The following is a 19,208-nucleotide window of genomic DNA, read 5'->3' on the forward strand; positions in this document are numbered from 1 at the left end:
CTGCCAGTAATGTAAACCAGCATATGGAATTTGCTTATAATATTGCGCAAATCTTCTCATCGGCCCATAAGAGTTAGAGAATAGTGAGTGCACCTACATATATCTGCAGATGCTTGTGCACTTATATCCTGTGGCCCGTTACTCCGGCAGGCTTTGGTCTTGGTCAGCCCCACCCTACTGGGACTTACCTACCTACTTAGGTAGTACGAGAATCATTCTTTACCTGAAAAAATCGTTGAAGTACGCAGACAAATGAGCCAAAAACAAAACACAAAAATGTTTATATAAAATATTTATTAACTTACAAACTACCTACATATAGATACGTAAATACAGACGCCAGCAGGTCAACCTACCCGAATCTGTCAAAATTAACCAATCGAACATTAACCTTTCACTATTGTGATAAGGTTGAAACTCTATTGAAAACATTTGACAGATTGAGGTAGGCTGACTGATGTAGTCTGTAATACATACGTAAATACAAATGTAACTTAAATTATATTATTTATTTATTATGGTGTCTTCAAAAAGAAAATGATATACTTAGAACTATTAATTGAAAAAAAAACCCGTTCAAATCGAGTGTAAGGCTGCGTTCAAACCAAACTGACTGTCAGCCGCCGAATGTCAGCGTCTATGCATATTACGCATAACGTAGCGTCGTACGTAGAAATACAATAAACTGCGTAAAGTTCGCTCAGTCAGTTTGGAGACACAGATAGAAGTAGGTAACAAAATTAAACAAGATCAAACAAATAGAAGTAACTTTTGTTCATGTTTTTTTTTATAAAGTGCCTACTACGTATAAATAAAAAGTTTATGATTTTACGCAATGCAGGAAGACAGAGAAATTAATGAACTGGCAGTTACAAGAATCAAATGGCTTTATATGTTTTTTTGTTCCAATCAGTTATTTGTTACATAAAAAAAAGAATTTTGCAAATCGGTTCCGACGTTTTGGAGTAACCAAAGAACATAAATAACAATAATAAAAAAGACCAAAAGATCTCGACGACGAAAGAGAACCTGTTTCTTTTTGAGAAGACGGTAATTAGTAAGGTAATTCACGTTCTATAAAAATAGTAAATACCTAAAGGTATTTTTTGGAAGCCCACTGCTGACATGGGGCGTGCTGCAGCTGCTGCTGGTTTATATGTATTAACATGAAACCGTTTTGTATCGAAGTGGCAGCAGCACGTGCAGTCGCCCTCAGATATCGACCGACTTCATACAGTATTTGCACGTGCAGTCGGCAGTTCGCTTCCAAAACGTAACTTAATAGTTAATACCCATGTTCAACAAAAATACTCTTTAAACTAAAAACAGATCTTCAAATCAAATATATAAATAAAAAAATAACATAGCATATCCTAAGGTAGGTAAGTACATTTTTTTACAAAGTAATACTTAAAACTATGTAAACAGAAAAAAATAATTAAATGCTATATAAAATGCCAAAATATAATTTCGAATTTTGAAACTCGCGCTAAATTGTTGCACGTTTTAAGTGCTAGCTGCCGACTGTATCAAGTCGGCCGCAGCTGCACTACTGGTTTGTACGTATTTACATGAAACCGTTTTGGATCGAAGCGGCAGCAGCACGTGCAGTCGCTCTCAGATATCGATCCAGTCGACAGCTAGCATTAAAAACGCATCTTTACGCAAAAGAGATTATTTTCCTAAAAAACGAATAAACATACAACTTAATTATTATGACTTCGATGCATTTAAAAAGTAATTTTGCCTATTTTGAAAAGTTAAAGTTCCTAATTATTTTAATTGTGCAAATACATATAGTGTAGGACGTCCTCAGGCACGGTGGAGTGATGACTTGCGCAAGACGGCTGGCAGGAGCTGGATGCGAGTAGCCGAAAATCGATCTCAGTGGCGTGCACTTGGAGAGGCCTATGTCCAGCAGTGGACTGCGATAGGCTGATGATGATGATGATGATGATGAAATACATATAGGGCTATATAAATAGAAGTCGGGATTAGACGGTCCCTAGCGTAATATTACGATATTACGCAACTTTTTTAACGTTTTCTGTAAACATTGAAGATTGCGCAATGATTTCTGGCCATAGAGGAAAGATGAGTGGAGATGCCGTAAGGCAGGCAGTTCAGGCGCCTCTTTCTCGGTCAAAAACCTAAACAATCAGTTACGTGTGAACTAACTAGGCGTTCCGGTTTTTTGAGACATGAAAAAATTGGTAGGGATCCAAAAGGGTGAATAAGGGCGAAGACTGTAACGTTCCTCGCCACCCGGAAACACGCATGTTGTCGCGCTAATTTCTTAGGAGATTTTCTGTTATGACATCTCCACTAGTAATTTTTTTCTCCATGTTTTGGCAAACAAAATTTTTATTTAATAACATTTTTATCTTAATATTGCGCAATTATATTGACCGTCTAGGAGCGCTTTAATATGGATAGGTAAATACGGTACTTATAACTGAGGACCATGTATAAAGTTTACCTACTATGTATATAAACTTAACTGTATGTAAAAGCACCCACAATACATAAGTAATTAATACATTTTTAAAGTGAAAAATCAATGACTTATTTCCATTTTATTTTGGCGCCCAAATAACTCTAAGTAATTTGACATTGACATATCGAAATGTCAAATCACACAAAATCGTCTTGAAATAAATGCTTGATGGCCTTCTTGCTTCTTGGGTATCGGTTTGCCCGGGAAACTGGGTTGGGGACATCAGATAGGCAGTCGCTCCTTGTAAAACACTGGTACTCAGAGGCACTAGGCTTCATCCGGTTAGACTGAAAGCCGACCCCAACATAGTTGTAAAAATTCTAGGCAAATGATATTGGGCCTTTTTGATATTAAAATACTACCCATATCAAAATCACGGTGTTTTTAAATATTCTATTGCTAGAAGATTTATAAATAATACCCCATAGAATGGGTTCTTGCGTTTTTGTAATAATCAAAATACTCCTGTGGTGAAATTGCATGTTTCTTTACAACATCGTCAAGCTGCATCTGGTCTCCCCAATCGGCCTGAAAAAAAAAAATTAATGACTTAGATTTGAAAAAAAAAACAATAGGCGTGATGACAGGGTGAGACCGTTACAACATATTTATAATAGGTATTCTAGTTAGTCTTATTTTAGATTAGCAACAAATATTGGGGACGTATTTTTTATTTTAACAAGACTCGTGATGTCACGTCTATGTATTTGTGCTTAAAAGTGACGTAACACAAAATTAGTGTTATATCTTCGTTGTTATTGGTCTGTGAGAGAAAAGAAAAAAAATTTTTTAGGGTTAACGATTATTTTAGGGTTATCTAAAAGATGGACTAATTACTTTTTATTCGCCACGATTATTATAAACAAAATCTTAATTTATTACAAACTAGCTTCCGCGGTTATTTTTATATCCCTACTAATATTATAAATGTGAAAGTAACTCAGTCTGTTTGTTACGCTTTGACGTCTAAACCACTAAAATGATTTTTATAAAATGTCCCTTTTCGGTTATATCGCGTTTCCAAAAGAACTCTTCAGAAGTCCGGGATAAAAACTATCCTATATTCTTTCTCAAGCTCAACTCTATCCTTGTACAAAATTTTATAAAAATTATGGTTTAGACGACAAAGCGTAACAAACAGATAGAGTTACTTTCACATAAATTTATAATATTAGTAGGGATTGTTGTCGGTGAACTTGAACCTTAAAATTTCCCTCAAAAATCGGCAATTTATCTGTCCTACAAAATGTCGGACGGCTAAAGAACTGTCATTGGCTACTTACGAAATTAGGGAACAGTCCTCGTTTCTCATCGAATTTCCTCTGGTTGACACATCGGAGGAGGTACAGCCGTTCCACCCACGGCCAAATCATGTAGTCCAACATCCCTGGTCGATTACCAGAGAAGTAATTCGTTTCTGGAAACCAGAATATGACCGTATTAGATTAAGGCCTATTTTCGTGGGCTGCGGGATTGTTCGCGCAAGTTACTGCGGCGCTGGTACATAAAAGGCCTACGACGGAACACGACGGTGTTTAGTCAGTAAGAGTCTGACACTCCCTCACTCCCTAACCCACAGCGGGCGTAGTCATTTGATGATTTTTGACGTCGTTAAAAAAGGCCTATTTTCGTACCTAGATGTCAGTTTTTTTAAAAGTGTTGATTTCGAAAATTGAACGAGTAAATGAATGGTAAACTATTGTTTTAAGAAAACTGATGGTATCTACAATAATATAATAAATAAAGAAGAAACATTTTGTTTTTTTCTACCCCCAAAGGCTTCGAAACTAATGAACCGGTTCGAAAATTCTTTCACTGTTGGAAAGCTACACTTTTTTAGAGTAACATAGGCTATATTTTATCCCGGTACGGGCAGTAGTTACCACGGGACGCGGGTGAAACCGCGGATTCAATTCAAGACCAGGATAGTTCGAGATTATTATACGTAGGTATCTCTTTTTTAGCGTAGGACGTCCACCAACAAGGTGGACAGACGACCTTATAAAGGTCGCCGGAAGACGCTGCATGCAGGTCGCCTCCAACAGGTATCTGTGGAGATCTAAGGGGGAGGCCTATGTTCAGCAGTGGACGTCCTATGGCCGAGATGATGATCTCTTTTTTTATGAAATATCTTACCTCTTAAAGCCAGCTCCTTTTCGAAAATGTCTAAAGTTTGGATTATTTGCTCGCTACCAAACGCGAAGTTAGTGTCGAAACATTCCAAACTGCCTTTGATTAACTGAAATCATAAAGATACATTTTTATTTATACTGATCTACGTAGTTTTTTGTTTAATTTATTAATTTGGCTGCGGGATTGTTCGCGCGAGTTACCGCGGCCATGGTACATAAAAGGCCTACGACGGAACACGACGGTGTTTAGTCAGTAAGAGTCTGACACTCCCTCACTGCTGCTAACTCACAGCGAGAGGGGTCATTTGATGATTTTTGACGTTCTAAATCGTTCAAAAAAACGTACATATTATTCATAGTGTTACATTCAAGGTCCGAATGTCAAAAAACACATGATGAAGAAGACACATTACCTCATTGAATCTCTCAATAAGCAGCCGATCCTGTGCCTTGACATAAGGATCCCGCGAGTGAAGTTGGTTCCTGGTATATTTCTCATCTAAATAGTCGCATATCACCACGCTTTCAAACAGGTACTTATCGCCATATTCCGTGGGTATTTCTAGCACCGGTATTTTTACTGAAAATTTGGAAAAAATCATGTTTAGCGACGTCAGAAATAATGGGACCAAGGGACTGATTCAGAAGGCTACTCCTTGATACGGCGCGTATTGTGAGGAAGTTTCTGTCTCTGGGACCCTAACTCGGTGGCCACCTTTTTAAATACATTAATGGAAAAATGGTTTTCAAGGTCAATTTCGGTCAACGAATGTTCTCGTATAAGGAGATCAGCCAGCTGCGCAGGACATATAATAGTGAACAAGCATTTGCTTGGACACAGGTGCACTCACTATTCCTTCACTCTCATAGCCCGATGGGACGGCAATCCGACACCACCGGAGAGATCCCAAGCAGAACTGACATTTGCGTGCTGCAATGAGCAAACAGACTACGGACTTCTTTGTGAAAGTTTATAAAACCCACAAAGTGATTTCGGCCCGATCCAGGAATCGAACCCGAGTCCTCGTTGCACAGCAGCTGCGCTTGCGACCACTAGAACGACACGACGACCACGACTAGAAGAACTAAAAACCACGCTTTTAGCACGTATGATTATTTTGGATGAATTGGATTTGTAATGACGTTTCTTAGCTAGTCATGTATTGTCATCAGACCTCAGGGCGTGTGCAAATTTCATCGTTATCGAAGACCGGGAAGTGAATCAAATTAAGATTCCAAGATTTTCTTACATACATAGTTACAAGTGAAGCTAATATAAGCGTGTTAATAAAAAATACAAATATAGGTACTTACATCTAGGATTTTTAGTTCTAAACCATTCTGGCAGGCTGAGGGGGTCCAGCTTGTAGACCTCATACTTCGCCTTCTTAGCCTCCAAGATGAGCAGTACCCTGTGTCCATAAGGATTCATGTCCACATGGTACAGACGTAGCTTGTCTGATGCTAATGCTGGAGGAGGTAGCGGTCCTGGAATGAAAAAGGAGGTTGAATACTCATTTTGCAAAAATCTACCACTATTTATAGTTTCTAGGACTGTATTTGATGATGTCCTCCTAGTCGATTATCGGCTACGGCGGCTGTTCTCATGAGAAGATCAGCCAGCTGCGCAGGACAGATTATAGTGCACGAGAATTTGCGCAGAGGACTGTATTTATTGCATCATCATCTCCCGAGCGTTTTGCCAACTATGTTGGGGTCGGCTTCCAGTCTAACCGGATGCAGCTGAGTACCAGTGCTTTACAAGGAGCGACTGCCTATCTGACCTCCTCAACCCAGTTACCCAGGCAACCTAATACTTGACCCTAGGTAATATTGGTTGTCGGACTTTCTCGATTGTGACTACCTATAACGACTGCCAAACATGTTCAAATGATAGCGGTGACCTACAGATTATCGTGGTTTCCGAAACACGGTAATGGTTTAGTATTATTATATAGTTATAGTAAAATGCTGCATCTCACTCTTCAGTATGAAAATTATGAAAAACTAGCCATTTTCTCGCGGTTTCACCCGCGTCCCGTAGGAACTGTTGCCCGTATCGGCATAAAATATAGCTTATGTTACTCAGGAAGAGTGCAGCTTTCCAACAGTGAAATTATTTTTAAAATCAGTTCATTAATTTCTGAACCTTTAGGGCACAAGCAAAGATAAAATGTTTTTTCTTTATTAAATTAGTATCTGCAGATTCACCCGTGCATGGGAGAGCACGTTAATGTCGGTCCTGCGCCTGATCTCTTTCCGGTCGTGTCGGATTGCCGTCCCATCGGGTTATAAGAGTGAAGGAATAGTGAGTGCACCTGTGTCTGCGCAAATGCTCGTGCACTATAATATGTCCTGCGCAGCTGGCTAGTCCCCTTAAATGAGAACAGCCGCCGTGGCCGAAATAGGTCGTGGACGCCATTATTATTATATGCAGATTTTATATTCTTAAATAATTATGTAGGTTACATTAAGACATCAATTTCCTGAACTCAAAAATAACTTATCTAATATCTTGCAACGCCCGTAATGCATTTCAAGTAGGTAGGTATACGTTTATAGACAATGCTATTGACCTATTTGCATAGTCGGTCAAGGATTGTGGAATCGATAAGTTAGTAGTTAAGGCCTTTACTGTTTACATATAAGAACAATACCAAATCCGTTTAGATTTCTTTGACAATCGTAGGTTAAATACAATTTAAGAAATACTGCCGACCAAATGGCAGACCAATCGCAAACCATTCGAATGTCATTGGAATACGATTGGTCTTATATTAGTAGCAGAATTCGGCTAAGGTTAAAACTGCTATTGCGATTAAATTTTGACATTATTAACTTAGCAGAATCGGGCCCCAGTGTTACCAAATTAACTGGTTACGACTTTCTGGCTTCTGACTACTGCCAAAGATGTTGAAATGACAGCCGGGACCACCAATTTAATGTGCCTTCCGAAACACGGAGAAACTCATCATAACAACTAATTGTAATGAAAACAAAATAGTCAGTTTCTACCAAATTCACTTATCTATATTTTTCGCCTTATCTTTCACGTAACCCTATTAAATAAGTGCCTATATTAAGCGTAATACAAACAAATTATCTAGACTTTCTTTGTACATAGCGGAAAAGATACGTATACGTATTTAGCCTAGATCTTTGGCTATCGCAGACAAAATAATGGAAGTTTTTTTTTTAATTTCACGACTTTTTACAATACGTTTAAAAAAATAACCTAGTAAAATAAAAACCACTATATGTAGCTAAAACGCGTCAAAAAATTCATCCCCATCGCTGTCAACTGGGAGCGTACCCAAGAGGCTGGCAGCATTACCTCGTTGGATCGCCATGCTGATCCTTTGTCCCAGGTAATAGCCAGCCTAAGAGAAAACCGAGTAGAAAAATTATTTCCTTGTTGGAAAGCTACACTCTTCCCGAGTAACATAGCCTATATTTTATCCCGGTACGGACAGTAGTTGCCACGGTACACTGGCGAAACCGCGGGAAAACGGCACGTAGGTAAATCATACCTACATCCCGTTTTTTTATTACTGTCTAACGAAATGAGGTCAAGTATTTTCGGCCTCTACACTATAATAAAGATGCAACGCTACCTTATATCATAAATTACATATACTAATAATATAATGAGGAATCATGGGATCAAGGGACTGATTCAGAAGGCTCCTTGATACGGCGCGTATTGTGAGGAGGTTTCTGTCTCTGGGACCCTAACCACCGGTACCTTGGACCCTGTGCCCGATATCGTTGGCAACCTATTTTTAATGTTTTTTTTTTTTATTAAAAATGTAATTTATATGTTTAAAAATAAATAAATGGAAATAATGAGGAAAAAAATTGGTGTTTTCTTTATAGTGGGTAAACTCGAAAAATAAATTGGATAATTTTAAAAAATCTTTCTCATAGGTACATTCCTTTACACTCTTTGTACATTGTCTGCACCGCTATTTATTTCAGTACGGGCAGTAGTTCTCACGGACCGCGGGTAAAATCGCGGGATAACAGTTAGTATGTATACCTTTACCTATAATAAGAGGACCGGGGCTGCGGGATTGTTCGCGCGAGTTACCGCGGACCTGGTACATAAAAGGCCTACGACGGAACACGACGGTTTTTAGTCAGTAAGAGTCTGGCACTCCCTCACCGCTGCTAACCCACAGCGGGAGGGGGCATTTGATGATTTTTGATGTCGTTAAAAAAAAATGTAGTTCAGACCCGGTAGAAGGACATAGGATAGTTTTTGTCACAATCCAGGCACTACGGGACGCGGGTGAAACCGCGGGCGGAAGATAGTTACAAAATACCTTCAAAAAGGTATTACATGACTGATTATGGTAATGAAATGATGTCATCTTATTCAATGCACTATTTTTTGTGTCAATACCAAACGCAAGGTCGTGGTAATTCACACAGCTGTCATTTTGATGCACTGGAATGACAAACAGCCAGCTGGTCAAAAAATAACAATTGACCGTCTATTTATTTTGCACTTCGAAAACCGGTATAAAAAAAACACATATTACCACTGCATTTTCACATTTCAATTCTATAAAATAAGCACTATTTTTCGTTAAATTTAGTGATATCATATCTTTTTCGAAATCACAAGTAGAGTTATTGATTAATCCTTTATGATGTCATAACAAACATTAATAAAAAATAACAGCATGACTAATTCAATAAAAAATACGAAATGGATTAAATATCAAATTAGAAAAGGATTTGTTGACAATTTTCCCATTTTTAATAAAGAAATTTTATTCCACACTCACCGACATTCCGTTGTTGATAATACGACATGTTTTTTTTTGTATATTTATGTTATTCAAGTGCAATTAAATAGAAAATCGTTTAAGCCGTGCAATCTTACCGGCGGTCTACGAAAACTGTAGAAATAGCGTCATTCTTAAAATTAGTTGTCGACAGACTGAATATAGTTACGTTACGTCAACCGAAGATTACGTCATGAATAATTTTATTACGAACGAAATAATATTATATTGAGAACTTATTTACTGACAAAATGTTTTAGTTACTTTAAAAATGTACGTAATTTTGATTATTCCGTAAACAGGATGCATGTATGTATGGAAATATGTACTTTTAAGCGCCCTCTAAGCTTAGAAATTAACATCATCATCTCCCGAGTTTTTTTCCAACTATGTTGGGGTCGGCTTCCCGTATAACCGGATGTAGCTGAGTACCAGTGTTTTACAAGGAGCGACTGCCTATCTGACCTCCTCAACCCAGTTACCCGGGCAATAAAATACTCGTTGGTTAGATTGGTGTCAGACTTACTGGCGTCTGAATACCTGTTACATATATAGTATTAATAAGTAGGAAAGTAGTATCATGTATTAATAAATTCGTGACATAAAAATAACTTGAAACTTCTTGTAGCGCAAGCTAAGTATGTAAATGTATACCTCATATGACATCATCTGTGACCCGATTATCTATTACACAACCAATTTAAATAGGTCTGCTACTTACTTTAGTCTATTAACGTTCCACGTAGTTCTAATTTAGCATTGTTCATTTCAGAAGGCCAATCCACCGTCAGTATTTTTTTTTACTTATACCTACTTTTATTTAAATAAGAACGTTTTTAAGCTGATTAATGGCTGGAACGCTAATTTTTATTTTGGAAAATGACTCATTGTTTGATTTTGACACGCGTCTGAAGAATTTTAATTGATTACTGTAGATATCGTGCTATTTTGCAATTTAAAATCTTAAAAAAATATCTATTTATGTATGAGTAGTTTTATTGACAGCTGCATCGAAATTTTTTACAAATAATTTTTTCAACAGTGTACAAAATGCCATTCATAAATGAAGTTGTTAAGTTGGTGATTCGAGACTATTTTACAGCAATTTGTTTTTTATTGTTTTTCTCGCAACATTAAGCAGATTTAGAAATTATTTAGCAATAATTAAACGTTGGGTCGAATGTTGCAAGCAGGTAAAATGTAAGTTCCATGGTAGCTTTTTGATTATGGTTACATACTATGATAAAATACTATCAATTTGTAAGGTTTTATTGTGAATATGCTCGATACTTCTGAATATCAAAAATAAATAACTAGTACTTTTGATATTATTAAAAAAAGTTACAGTTCAGAAGAAGTATTAAAAAATGCGATAGTTTACGATTGTTTATCAAACATCCCGAATTGTCATTCAATAAAAAAATAACATCCGACTTTATAGTAGCTTCAACGAACTGAAAGTGGTAACCCAAAAAAAAAACAGCTGGGTATGCGAGCTGTCAATGTCACACTTTTTTTAAAACGTTCCATTCATTTTTAATTTGGAGCATTTTTCTATATCATGCGGGTCTCTTCACACCCATTGAGAAACCTATCTTGCATCCTCGTCGTTATTAAAAAACGAGTTTTTCTGACACAAATAAAATAAATCAATGTTTCCTTTTGGAAATCATTTAATTTTGAAATATAAAGAATGTTAAATACGCATTTAAGTTTATAAAAGCAAATAAAAAACTGGGTTAGAGGATCTGTTTATATTAAGATGTAATAAAGGCTAAATCAAATTAGAAATTGAGTAATCAAATTGACGAAAATTTTAGTACATAAACACAAGGTAAACACCATCATTGTTTTATTCTTAAATTTCAATACATTTCTTTAGGCTTTCTTTAAACTATATTTAAAGAATATCCGATACACACAAAATATTTTGGTCTGTGGGTCGGTCTTTTTTCTATAATAATTATTTCTCGATGCTTGTCAAACAATTAATGAGAACAAGTATACAAATAAAGAGTCTTATGATACATTATACCTCATTTCTCAAACATTATCCGTGCCTGGCCACTAAGAAGTTTCGATGAAATTTTCTTCTTACTATCTGTTTTCCCGCGGTTTCACTCTCGCCCCGATATACTTGTATTGTATGCCTATGTTACACAGAGATAATTTTTTTTTTCAAATCGATTCTGTAGTTTCTGAGCCATTAATAACAAACAAACTATTTAATAGGAATTTAGGAAGTACCTATACAAGTGAATATGGCTCAATATAATATAAAGAAATCCAGGAAAAAACTTAATTATATTCCATTAGGTATTATAATTATGATCCTCCTGATAGTATTATAATTATCATCATACTGTTACAACCTTTGTATCGTCCCACTGCTGGGCTGCGGCCTGCTCTCACACGGAGAAGGATTGAGCATTAATCACCACGCTTGCTCAATGCGGGTTGCTGATTTCAGACTATATAGTCCAGGTTTCCTCAAGATGTTTTCCTTCACCTTTTTATCTTGCTGGTGTCTAAGATATACTTAGAAAGGACATACAAACTTAGAAAAGTTGCATTGGATTATCATCATGTCTTGTGCTGACTTAAGAACAGGTCTTGCCACAATTTGGCGAAGACATTATTTTAGCAATCTAAAAAAAGTTCTTAAAAAGTTTGACAACTACTCTTGCTGAGTATAAGGTTGCCCCATTAACTGGTATTAGGAGGTCAGATAGGGCAGCCGCTCCTTGTGGCACACTGGTACTCAGCTGCATCCGGTTAGACTGGAAGCCGACCCCAACATAGTTGGGAAAAGGCTCGGCAGAATGATGGCTAGTAAACCAGTGCTTATCCTAATGTTTCAGGATATGATGGAGACAGGAGAAGTGGAGGAAATAGTGATAAAATGTGAAGTCATTGAGATTTCTGACGAGGAAGATACCGACCAACCGAAGAAGAAGAAGTAAGATATTTATTGTATTTTTTTACTTATTTACAAATTTTTGTACACACACATAATAAAGAAAGATGACAGGAAAGAAAGAATTTACAAAGGTAATGCTTATTTCTAAAGAAATGTCTTCCAGCATACCTGCGAAAGGAAAAAGAGAATAAAAGAGATGTAGACAGTGTGTAAAAAGCAAGGGAAACAGAAATTAAAATGGAAGAAAACAGCTGTATATATTATACCTACATAAACAATACTTGAATAATGAATATATACCTACTAAATCATCTTTCACACACGGTTGGTTAGCCCCATGCTAAGTTATTAATTAACTTGTGTTATGGGTGCTAACACAACCGATAAACTACATATAGCTACATATATACATATTGTATCACCCAGACCACAGCCAACAAGCATGCTCAATTGAATCATTTGAACAATGCTTTGCTGATTTCAGGGCGGAAAAAAGAATCAAAAATTTTTTTTTACTGATGATGCAAATATGTTCTGCTAATAATTCTGGACCACCAGTTTTTTTTTGTGCACTGCTTAAAATTCATTTCTGTATACTGTATACTCACAAAGTTTCGTTTATATAATGAACCCTTTATATTCGATTCTGATTCACGCTTAGAAAAATACCATTCTACATTTACTCACCAACTTTCAATTCTATTTTTCAGACGAGTAAGAAAACGCTCAGTGCCAAAAGAGAGATCAAATTGTGAACACTGCTCAAAAACGTTTGCTACCCGCTATGAGTTAAAAAAACACATCCGCACTCACACCGGAGAACGTCCTTATATGTGTCCAATATGTGGAAAGACTTACACACAGCTAGGCCATCTCAGCATCCACCAGCTATCTCATGAAGGAATAAAGAACTTCAATTGTTCTGAGTGTGGTGCTTCGTTCTACAGAAAGGCAGACTTAGACCGTCATGAGAAAATCCACCTCGGAATCAAGCCTCATGTATGTGAAATTTGTTCAAAAAGTTTTACACAGAAGAATAACCTTGTCATGCATGTTAAAATGCATATTGGTGATAGAGCTCATGTGTGTGAAATTTGTAAAAAAGGTTTTATTACAAGAAGCAAATTGATGCTACATTCAAAAAGGCATGAGAAAACGAAAAAAGTAAAAAATGAAATTGATATGATTGGGCACGATATCGATTAAATGTACTTTAAGTAATTTTAATTTAATTTTAATGTAAGTTACATTTATTTTAAGGTGGTTACGACTGGTTGTAGGAAATCTTATGTATAAAAACCGGCCAAGTGCGAGTCGGACTCTCGCACGAAGGGTTCCGTACCAGAGCAAAACTTAGCAAAAAAATAACGTTTGTTGTATGGGAGCCCCAATATTTATTTTATTCTAGTTTTCAGTATTTGTTGTTATAGCGGCAACAGAAATACATCATCTGTGAAAATTTCAACTCTCTTACTATCACGGTTCATGAGATACGGCCTGGTGACTTACGGACGGACAGAGAAGCGAAAACAATAGGGTCCCGTTTTACCCTTTGGGTACGGAACCCTAAAAATAAATTTATTTTCATTTGTCTCACTAAAACTCGAGAATGGCTGCACCGATTTGGCTTATTGTGGTTCCAAATTCATCCGTACAGTCAACTTCAGGTCAGTGGTAACAGTTTTATAGGAATATCGTACTTATTACTATTGAGTTAAGGTGCATGACAGTTACCACTGATGTGCGGTCTACTGTACAATCTTCGTAATTGTAAGTCGAGTGTGTTTTTATAAATAAAAATAATTAATGAAAACATTCCATAAAATAGTGTTTTATTTTTCTATGTTATTTTCCACATTTGTTTATATACCATATTTATTCCTAATATGGTCGATTAATCTATTGTGTAAAAGATAATGTTTTTTCAAAAAAAAAAAATAATATGATCGCATTTCATAATGCCTTCATATGAGAGATATTTATTTTCTCCAAGTAATAAATATAATAAATATTTACTTTTAACCGACTTCTCAAAAAGGAGGCTCTCAATTCGCATGTAATTTTTTTCTTTGGTACCTACTCGATATTTCGAAGATCTCTTATTTCGTAGAAGAAGTAACTATAGAAAAAAAAAGAAATAAAAATCATTAAATGATTTTTAGATATCTTTATTTGTATGTAAAAAATTATTTTTCTGTACTTTGCACATTTTAAAACCAATTTTATTCACAGACGTATTTTTAAATAGTTTTAAATAGTAACTTTTTCTTAATTTGAGAAGGCACTTAACAATCTTGATCATCATAACCCGAGCCTTTTCCCAACTATGTTGGGGTCGGCTTCCAGTCTAACCGTATACAGCTGAGTACCAGTGCTTTACAAGGAGCGACTGCCTATCTGACCTTCTCAACCCAGTAACCCGGGCAACCCGATACCCCTTGGTAAGACTGAGTAGATCAACAATCTTGGACTATTTAAACAAATGAAAACCTCTTATTAAGTGCCTGCTCAAAATTATAAGGCCCAACGACAGTGCTAAAAGTTAATCCACGTGATTTTCAAGCATATCCTCTAGCGAATAGCGTTGGTTTTCGCTTGACACGGCGCTGGACATCCACGGTTCTGGTACTGGGATGTTCGCCACCACGTACATGGCTACTGCTGGGGCTTTCTCCTCCTTCGTATCTCGAGGAGCAGAGAGGATCTAGAAATAGAGACAATACGATAATAAAAATAGGCCGATTTCAGCCACGGCGGCTGTTCTCATGTAAGGAGATCAGCCAGCTGCGCAGGACATATTATAGTGCACGAGCATTTGCGCAGACACAGGTGCACTCACTGTTCCTTCAGTCTCGTAGCCCGATGAGACAGTAACTCGACACGACCGGAGAGACACCAGGGGTCCGATTCTCCTAAGTTAATAATGTCAAAATTGAATAGAAATTGAATCGCAATAGGTAGCAGTTTAACATATCGGGCATTCTGCTACTAATATAAGACCAATCGCATTCCAATGATATTCGATTGGTTTGCGATTGGTCTGCCATTTTGGTGATTTTGGTTTATGCGGTAGTTTGCTCTACAATCATATTGCAATCGTAAATTATTTGTAGAGGAAATGATTCATTATTAAATGACAGAAAAGGATAAAAACGTTTATTTCAAAGAAAAAATAGCGGAATGCCACATACGCTTCAATCGAAATTGAGTCATGATTGGATCTCAGTCGAATGTGAATTGTATGTCGCTTAAGTAAAATTAGTAGAATCGGGCCCCAAGCGCAGGACCGACATTAACGTGCTCCCCGATGTACGAGTGAATCAATCACCAACTTCCAGACTACGGGCTGCTTTGTGTAAGTTTATAATACCCACGAAGCAAACCGAACCCGAAGCCTCAAGCACAGCAGTCGTGGTAGCGACCACTACATATAAGTACCTTGTTGAGCTCTGGCCCCCTCTTCCTGCGCAGGTAGTTGAAGCAGCAAGCTCGGAAGCGTCTCGTCCCGCACGCGGGGGCGCACTCCTGCCCGCAAGAGTCGCAACCAGCCCACGCACAACTCACTACAACAAATTAAGACATTTTTCTAACTATTTATAAACATATTCTATTAAATTCTGACACTCTTTTTAGGGTTCCGTACCCAAAGGGTAAAACGGGACCCTATTGTTTTCGCTCCTCTGTCCGTCCGTCCGTCCGTCTGTCACTAGGCTGTATCTCATGAATCGTGATAGCTAGAGAGTTGAAATTTTCACAGATGATGTATTTCTATTGCCGCTATAACAACAAATACTGAAAACTAGAAAAAAAAATAGTTGGGGGCTCCCATACAACAAACTTGATTTTTTGGTCATTTTTGCTCGATATCCATAAATATATATAGAATATTACTTTGGACGGTACGGAACCCTTCGTGCGCGAGTCCGACTCGCACTTGGCCGGTTTTTTGATGGTTAATCATCAAATGACTCCTATCGTTGTGGGTTAGCAGCAAAATCAAAATTCGTTAATTCAAACTTGGCTGCGAAACAGCACTTTTCGAACGTCAGAAATTTACAAGAGACAGCCCCCAAAACGCCCACCCTTCACCACTTCCTATGTGTTTTTGCTGGGAAGAAGAAGTGGCGCAACATACTCCCCAGCGAAAGCGTGAGGCAGTGTCAGACTTTTACTGACTAAAACCCATCATGTTCCTTCGTAGGGTCTTTATGTACTAGGGCTGCGGTAACACGCGCGAACAATCCCGCAGCCCCGGGTAATTTCGGACACTTATGCGAATATTAGACATTTAAATAAAACTACTATTACGGATTTTATCGCGGTTATATTAATCATTCATCCTCCGAGCCTTTTCCCAACTATGTTGAGGTCGGCTTCCAGTCTTACCGGATTCAGCTGAGTACCAGTGCTTTACAAGAAGCGACTGCCTATCTGACCTCCTCAACCCAGTTACCCGGGCAACCCGATACTCCTTGGTTAGACTGTTGTCAGACTTACTGGCTTCTGACTACCCTTGTGTACCCTACTGGCTTGTAACTATAATATCAAGACGTCCAAACCTAGTTTGCCCGTGCCATGCTGTTAAGGATTCGAAATGTCGGGATTAAATAATATTAATATAACCGCGATAAAATCCGTAAAAGCAGTTTAATTTAAATATTTTAAAGTCAAACTTACCAATAAACATAAGTGACAAAATGACCGTTATTTTAAACATTTTGTTCTATAAAACTTAAAATAATATTTTCTGCTTAAAACGGACTGAACTGGAGATGAACTTCGAATGTTGCTCTGTGTAAAAGTAGAGACGTATTTATACTTGTCTTTACGTACCCGCACACTGAAAACTTTTAGTCGGCCGATAGTTTGTTTGGGCTCGTTAATCCGTATAAAGATGAATGGTAGTACGCACATTACAAAGATCAGGGGCCCGATTTCCTTAATAATGTCAAAATTGAATAGAAATTGAATCGCAATATTATCGCAATAGCAGTTATAACCATATCGGGCATTCTGCTACTAATATAAGACCAATCGTATTCCAACGACATTCGATTGGTTTGCGATTGGTCTGCCATTTTGGTGATTATGGTCTATACGGTGGTTTGCTCTACAATCATATTGCAATCGGTAATCATTTGCAGACAAAATGATTCATTATTGAAGGACAAAAAACGATAAAAACGTTTATATCAAAGAAAAAATATCGGAATCCCACACACGCTTCAATCGTAATTGAGTCGTGATTGGATCTCAGTCGAATATGAATCTGCACAATGCACAATTGAGCCCCTGGGGCCCGATTCTCCTAATTTTACTTAAGCGACATACGATTCATATCCAATCACGATTGAAGCGTATGTGGCATTGCGGTATTTTTCCTCTATTAACGTTTTTATCCTTTTCTGTGATTCAATAACATGTCTGCAAATGATTTACGATTGCAATATTATTGTAGAGCAGACTACCCTATAGACCAAATGGCAGACCAATCGCAAACCTATCGAATGTCATTGGAATACGATTGGTCTTATATTAGTAGCAGAATTCCCGCTAAGTTTAAAACTGCTATTGAGGTTAAATTGTTATCCAATTATCACATTATTAATTAGGCAGAATCAAGCCGGTATCAGACCGAATGAAAACTCTGACCGGACTCAAGATTTCTTTAAATAAAAAACACGCTTTAAAAAAAATAAGAAATAATTCGGAAGTGTGGATTATAAACGCTCCACGCTTTCTTTCATCCGAATAATTTTGTATTTTTTTAAAAGCATGTTTTTTTTTTATATTATTTTTATTTTATACCATTTTTCGTATTCCTGACAACAGTACCCTTTCATTTGATATCAGTCCGCCATTTTGGGGAGGCCACCATATTGGATTTATAATGAAGTTTTTTAGCTATTCATGTAAGTATTATCATCACAAATCCGAGCGTTACAAAATTTCACCTAACGGAGACCGGGAAGTGGGTCAAATTAAGATTCCAAGTTTTTCCTACATACATAGATACAAGAGAAGCTAATATAAGCGTGTTAAAAAAAATAGACAACCATTGGGTCGGCCGACTTTTTAGTCTGTAGCGTGCGGGTACTCTTAAAAGTTTACCGAGCTATTTGAGCAGGCGACTTGATAATGCTTTCAGCCATTTTATTTGTTCCTACTTATTTGTATTGACAATATCAATAACAACATTTGTCTGCCTTTTAAAGCTTCATCTTGGCGCCCTTTTAACCGACTACAAAAAAGAGGAGGATATACGGTGCTTTTTTAATGTAGGTATGTTAGGCGTTGACTGCCTCTTCGTCTCATCATCCTCCGAGCCTTTTTCCCAACTATGTTGGGGTCGGCTTCCAGTCTAACCGGATGTAGCTGAGCTTTACAAGAAGCGACTGCCTATCTGACCTCCTCAACCCAATTACCCGGGTAACCCGATACCCCTTGGTTAGACTTACTGGCTTCTGACTACCCGTAACGGCTGCCTCTTGGTCTAGTGGTTGCAAAATGCGACTATTGGTCACGAGGTCTTGGGTTCGATTACCGGGGCGGGGGCGAAATCGCTTTGTGGCTTTAAGAAGACTTTCACAAATCAGCCCGGAGCCTGGAAGTTGGTGATTGATAAACCGTCTATCGGAGAGCACGTAAATGTCGGTCCTGCGCCTGATCTCTCTCCGGTTGTGTCGGAATGTCATCCCATCGCGCTGAGAGTGGACCAATAATTTTTTTAATGTTATTATTATCTTGGACACCAATGACCGATAAGGGCGATGGAAAACATCACCAAACCTGGAAGTCTGAAATCAGCAACCCGCATTGAGTAAGCGTGATTAACACTCAATCCTTCTCCGCGTGAGAGGAGGTCA

General features: G+C 37.5%; 3 protein-coding genes and 1 long non-coding RNA gene across 4 annotated transcripts in view; 2 read left to right on the top strand and 2 right to left on the bottom strand.

The window, feature by feature from the left end:
• Window positions 1-278: 278 nt before the first annotated feature.
• On the bottom strand, window positions 279-9,582 carry LOC110382088 (pyrimidodiazepine synthase). Its single transcript, XM_021342575.3, has 6 exons — window positions 9,423-9,582; window positions 5,944-6,117; window positions 5,043-5,209; window positions 4,634-4,736; window positions 3,781-3,914; window positions 279-3,025 (listed from the first exon to the last, which is right to left on the bottom strand). The coding sequence occupies exons 1-6, from the start codon at window positions 9,448-9,450 to the stop codon at window positions 2,906-2,908; spliced, it is 726 nt and encodes a 241-aa protein (XP_021198250.2). The 5' UTR covers window positions 9,451-9,582; the 3' UTR covers window positions 279-2,905.
• LOC135119142 (uncharacterized) overlaps window positions 4,370-19,208 on the top strand; it is a 102,042-nt gene continuing 87,203 nt past the window's right edge. The window contains exon 1 of the long non-coding RNA XR_010277997.1: window positions 4,370-4,504. This is a non-coding gene — a long non-coding RNA (uncharacterized LOC135119142). The remainder of the gene's footprint in view (window positions 4,505-19,208) is intronic.
• Window positions 10,943-14,167, top strand: LOC126056172 (zinc finger protein 1 homolog). The gene is made up of 3 exons (XM_049848286.2): window positions 10,943-11,256; window positions 12,284-12,381; window positions 13,053-14,167. Exons 2-3 carry the CDS (start codon window positions 12,287-12,289, stop codon window positions 13,546-13,548), a joined length of 591 nt encoding a protein of 196 aa, XP_049704243.1. The 5' UTR covers window positions 10,943-11,256; window positions 12,284-12,286; the 3' UTR covers window positions 13,549-14,167.
• On the bottom strand, window positions 14,495-17,341 carry LOC135116536 (uncharacterized). The gene is made up of 3 exons (XM_049848325.2): window positions 17,020-17,341; window positions 15,781-15,905; window positions 14,495-15,046 (listed from the first exon to the last, which is right to left on the bottom strand). Exons 1-3 carry the CDS (start codon window positions 17,057-17,059, stop codon window positions 14,885-14,887), a joined length of 327 nt encoding a protein of 108 aa, XP_049704282.2. The 5' UTR covers window positions 17,060-17,341; the 3' UTR covers window positions 14,495-14,884.

The sequence above is a fragment of the Helicoverpa armigera genome, chromosome 30, assembly GCF_030705265.1.
Source record: "Helicoverpa armigera isolate CAAS_96S chromosome 30, ASM3070526v1, whole genome shotgun sequence".
NCBI lineage: Eukaryota > Metazoa > Arthropoda > Insecta > Lepidoptera > Noctuidae > Helicoverpa > Helicoverpa armigera.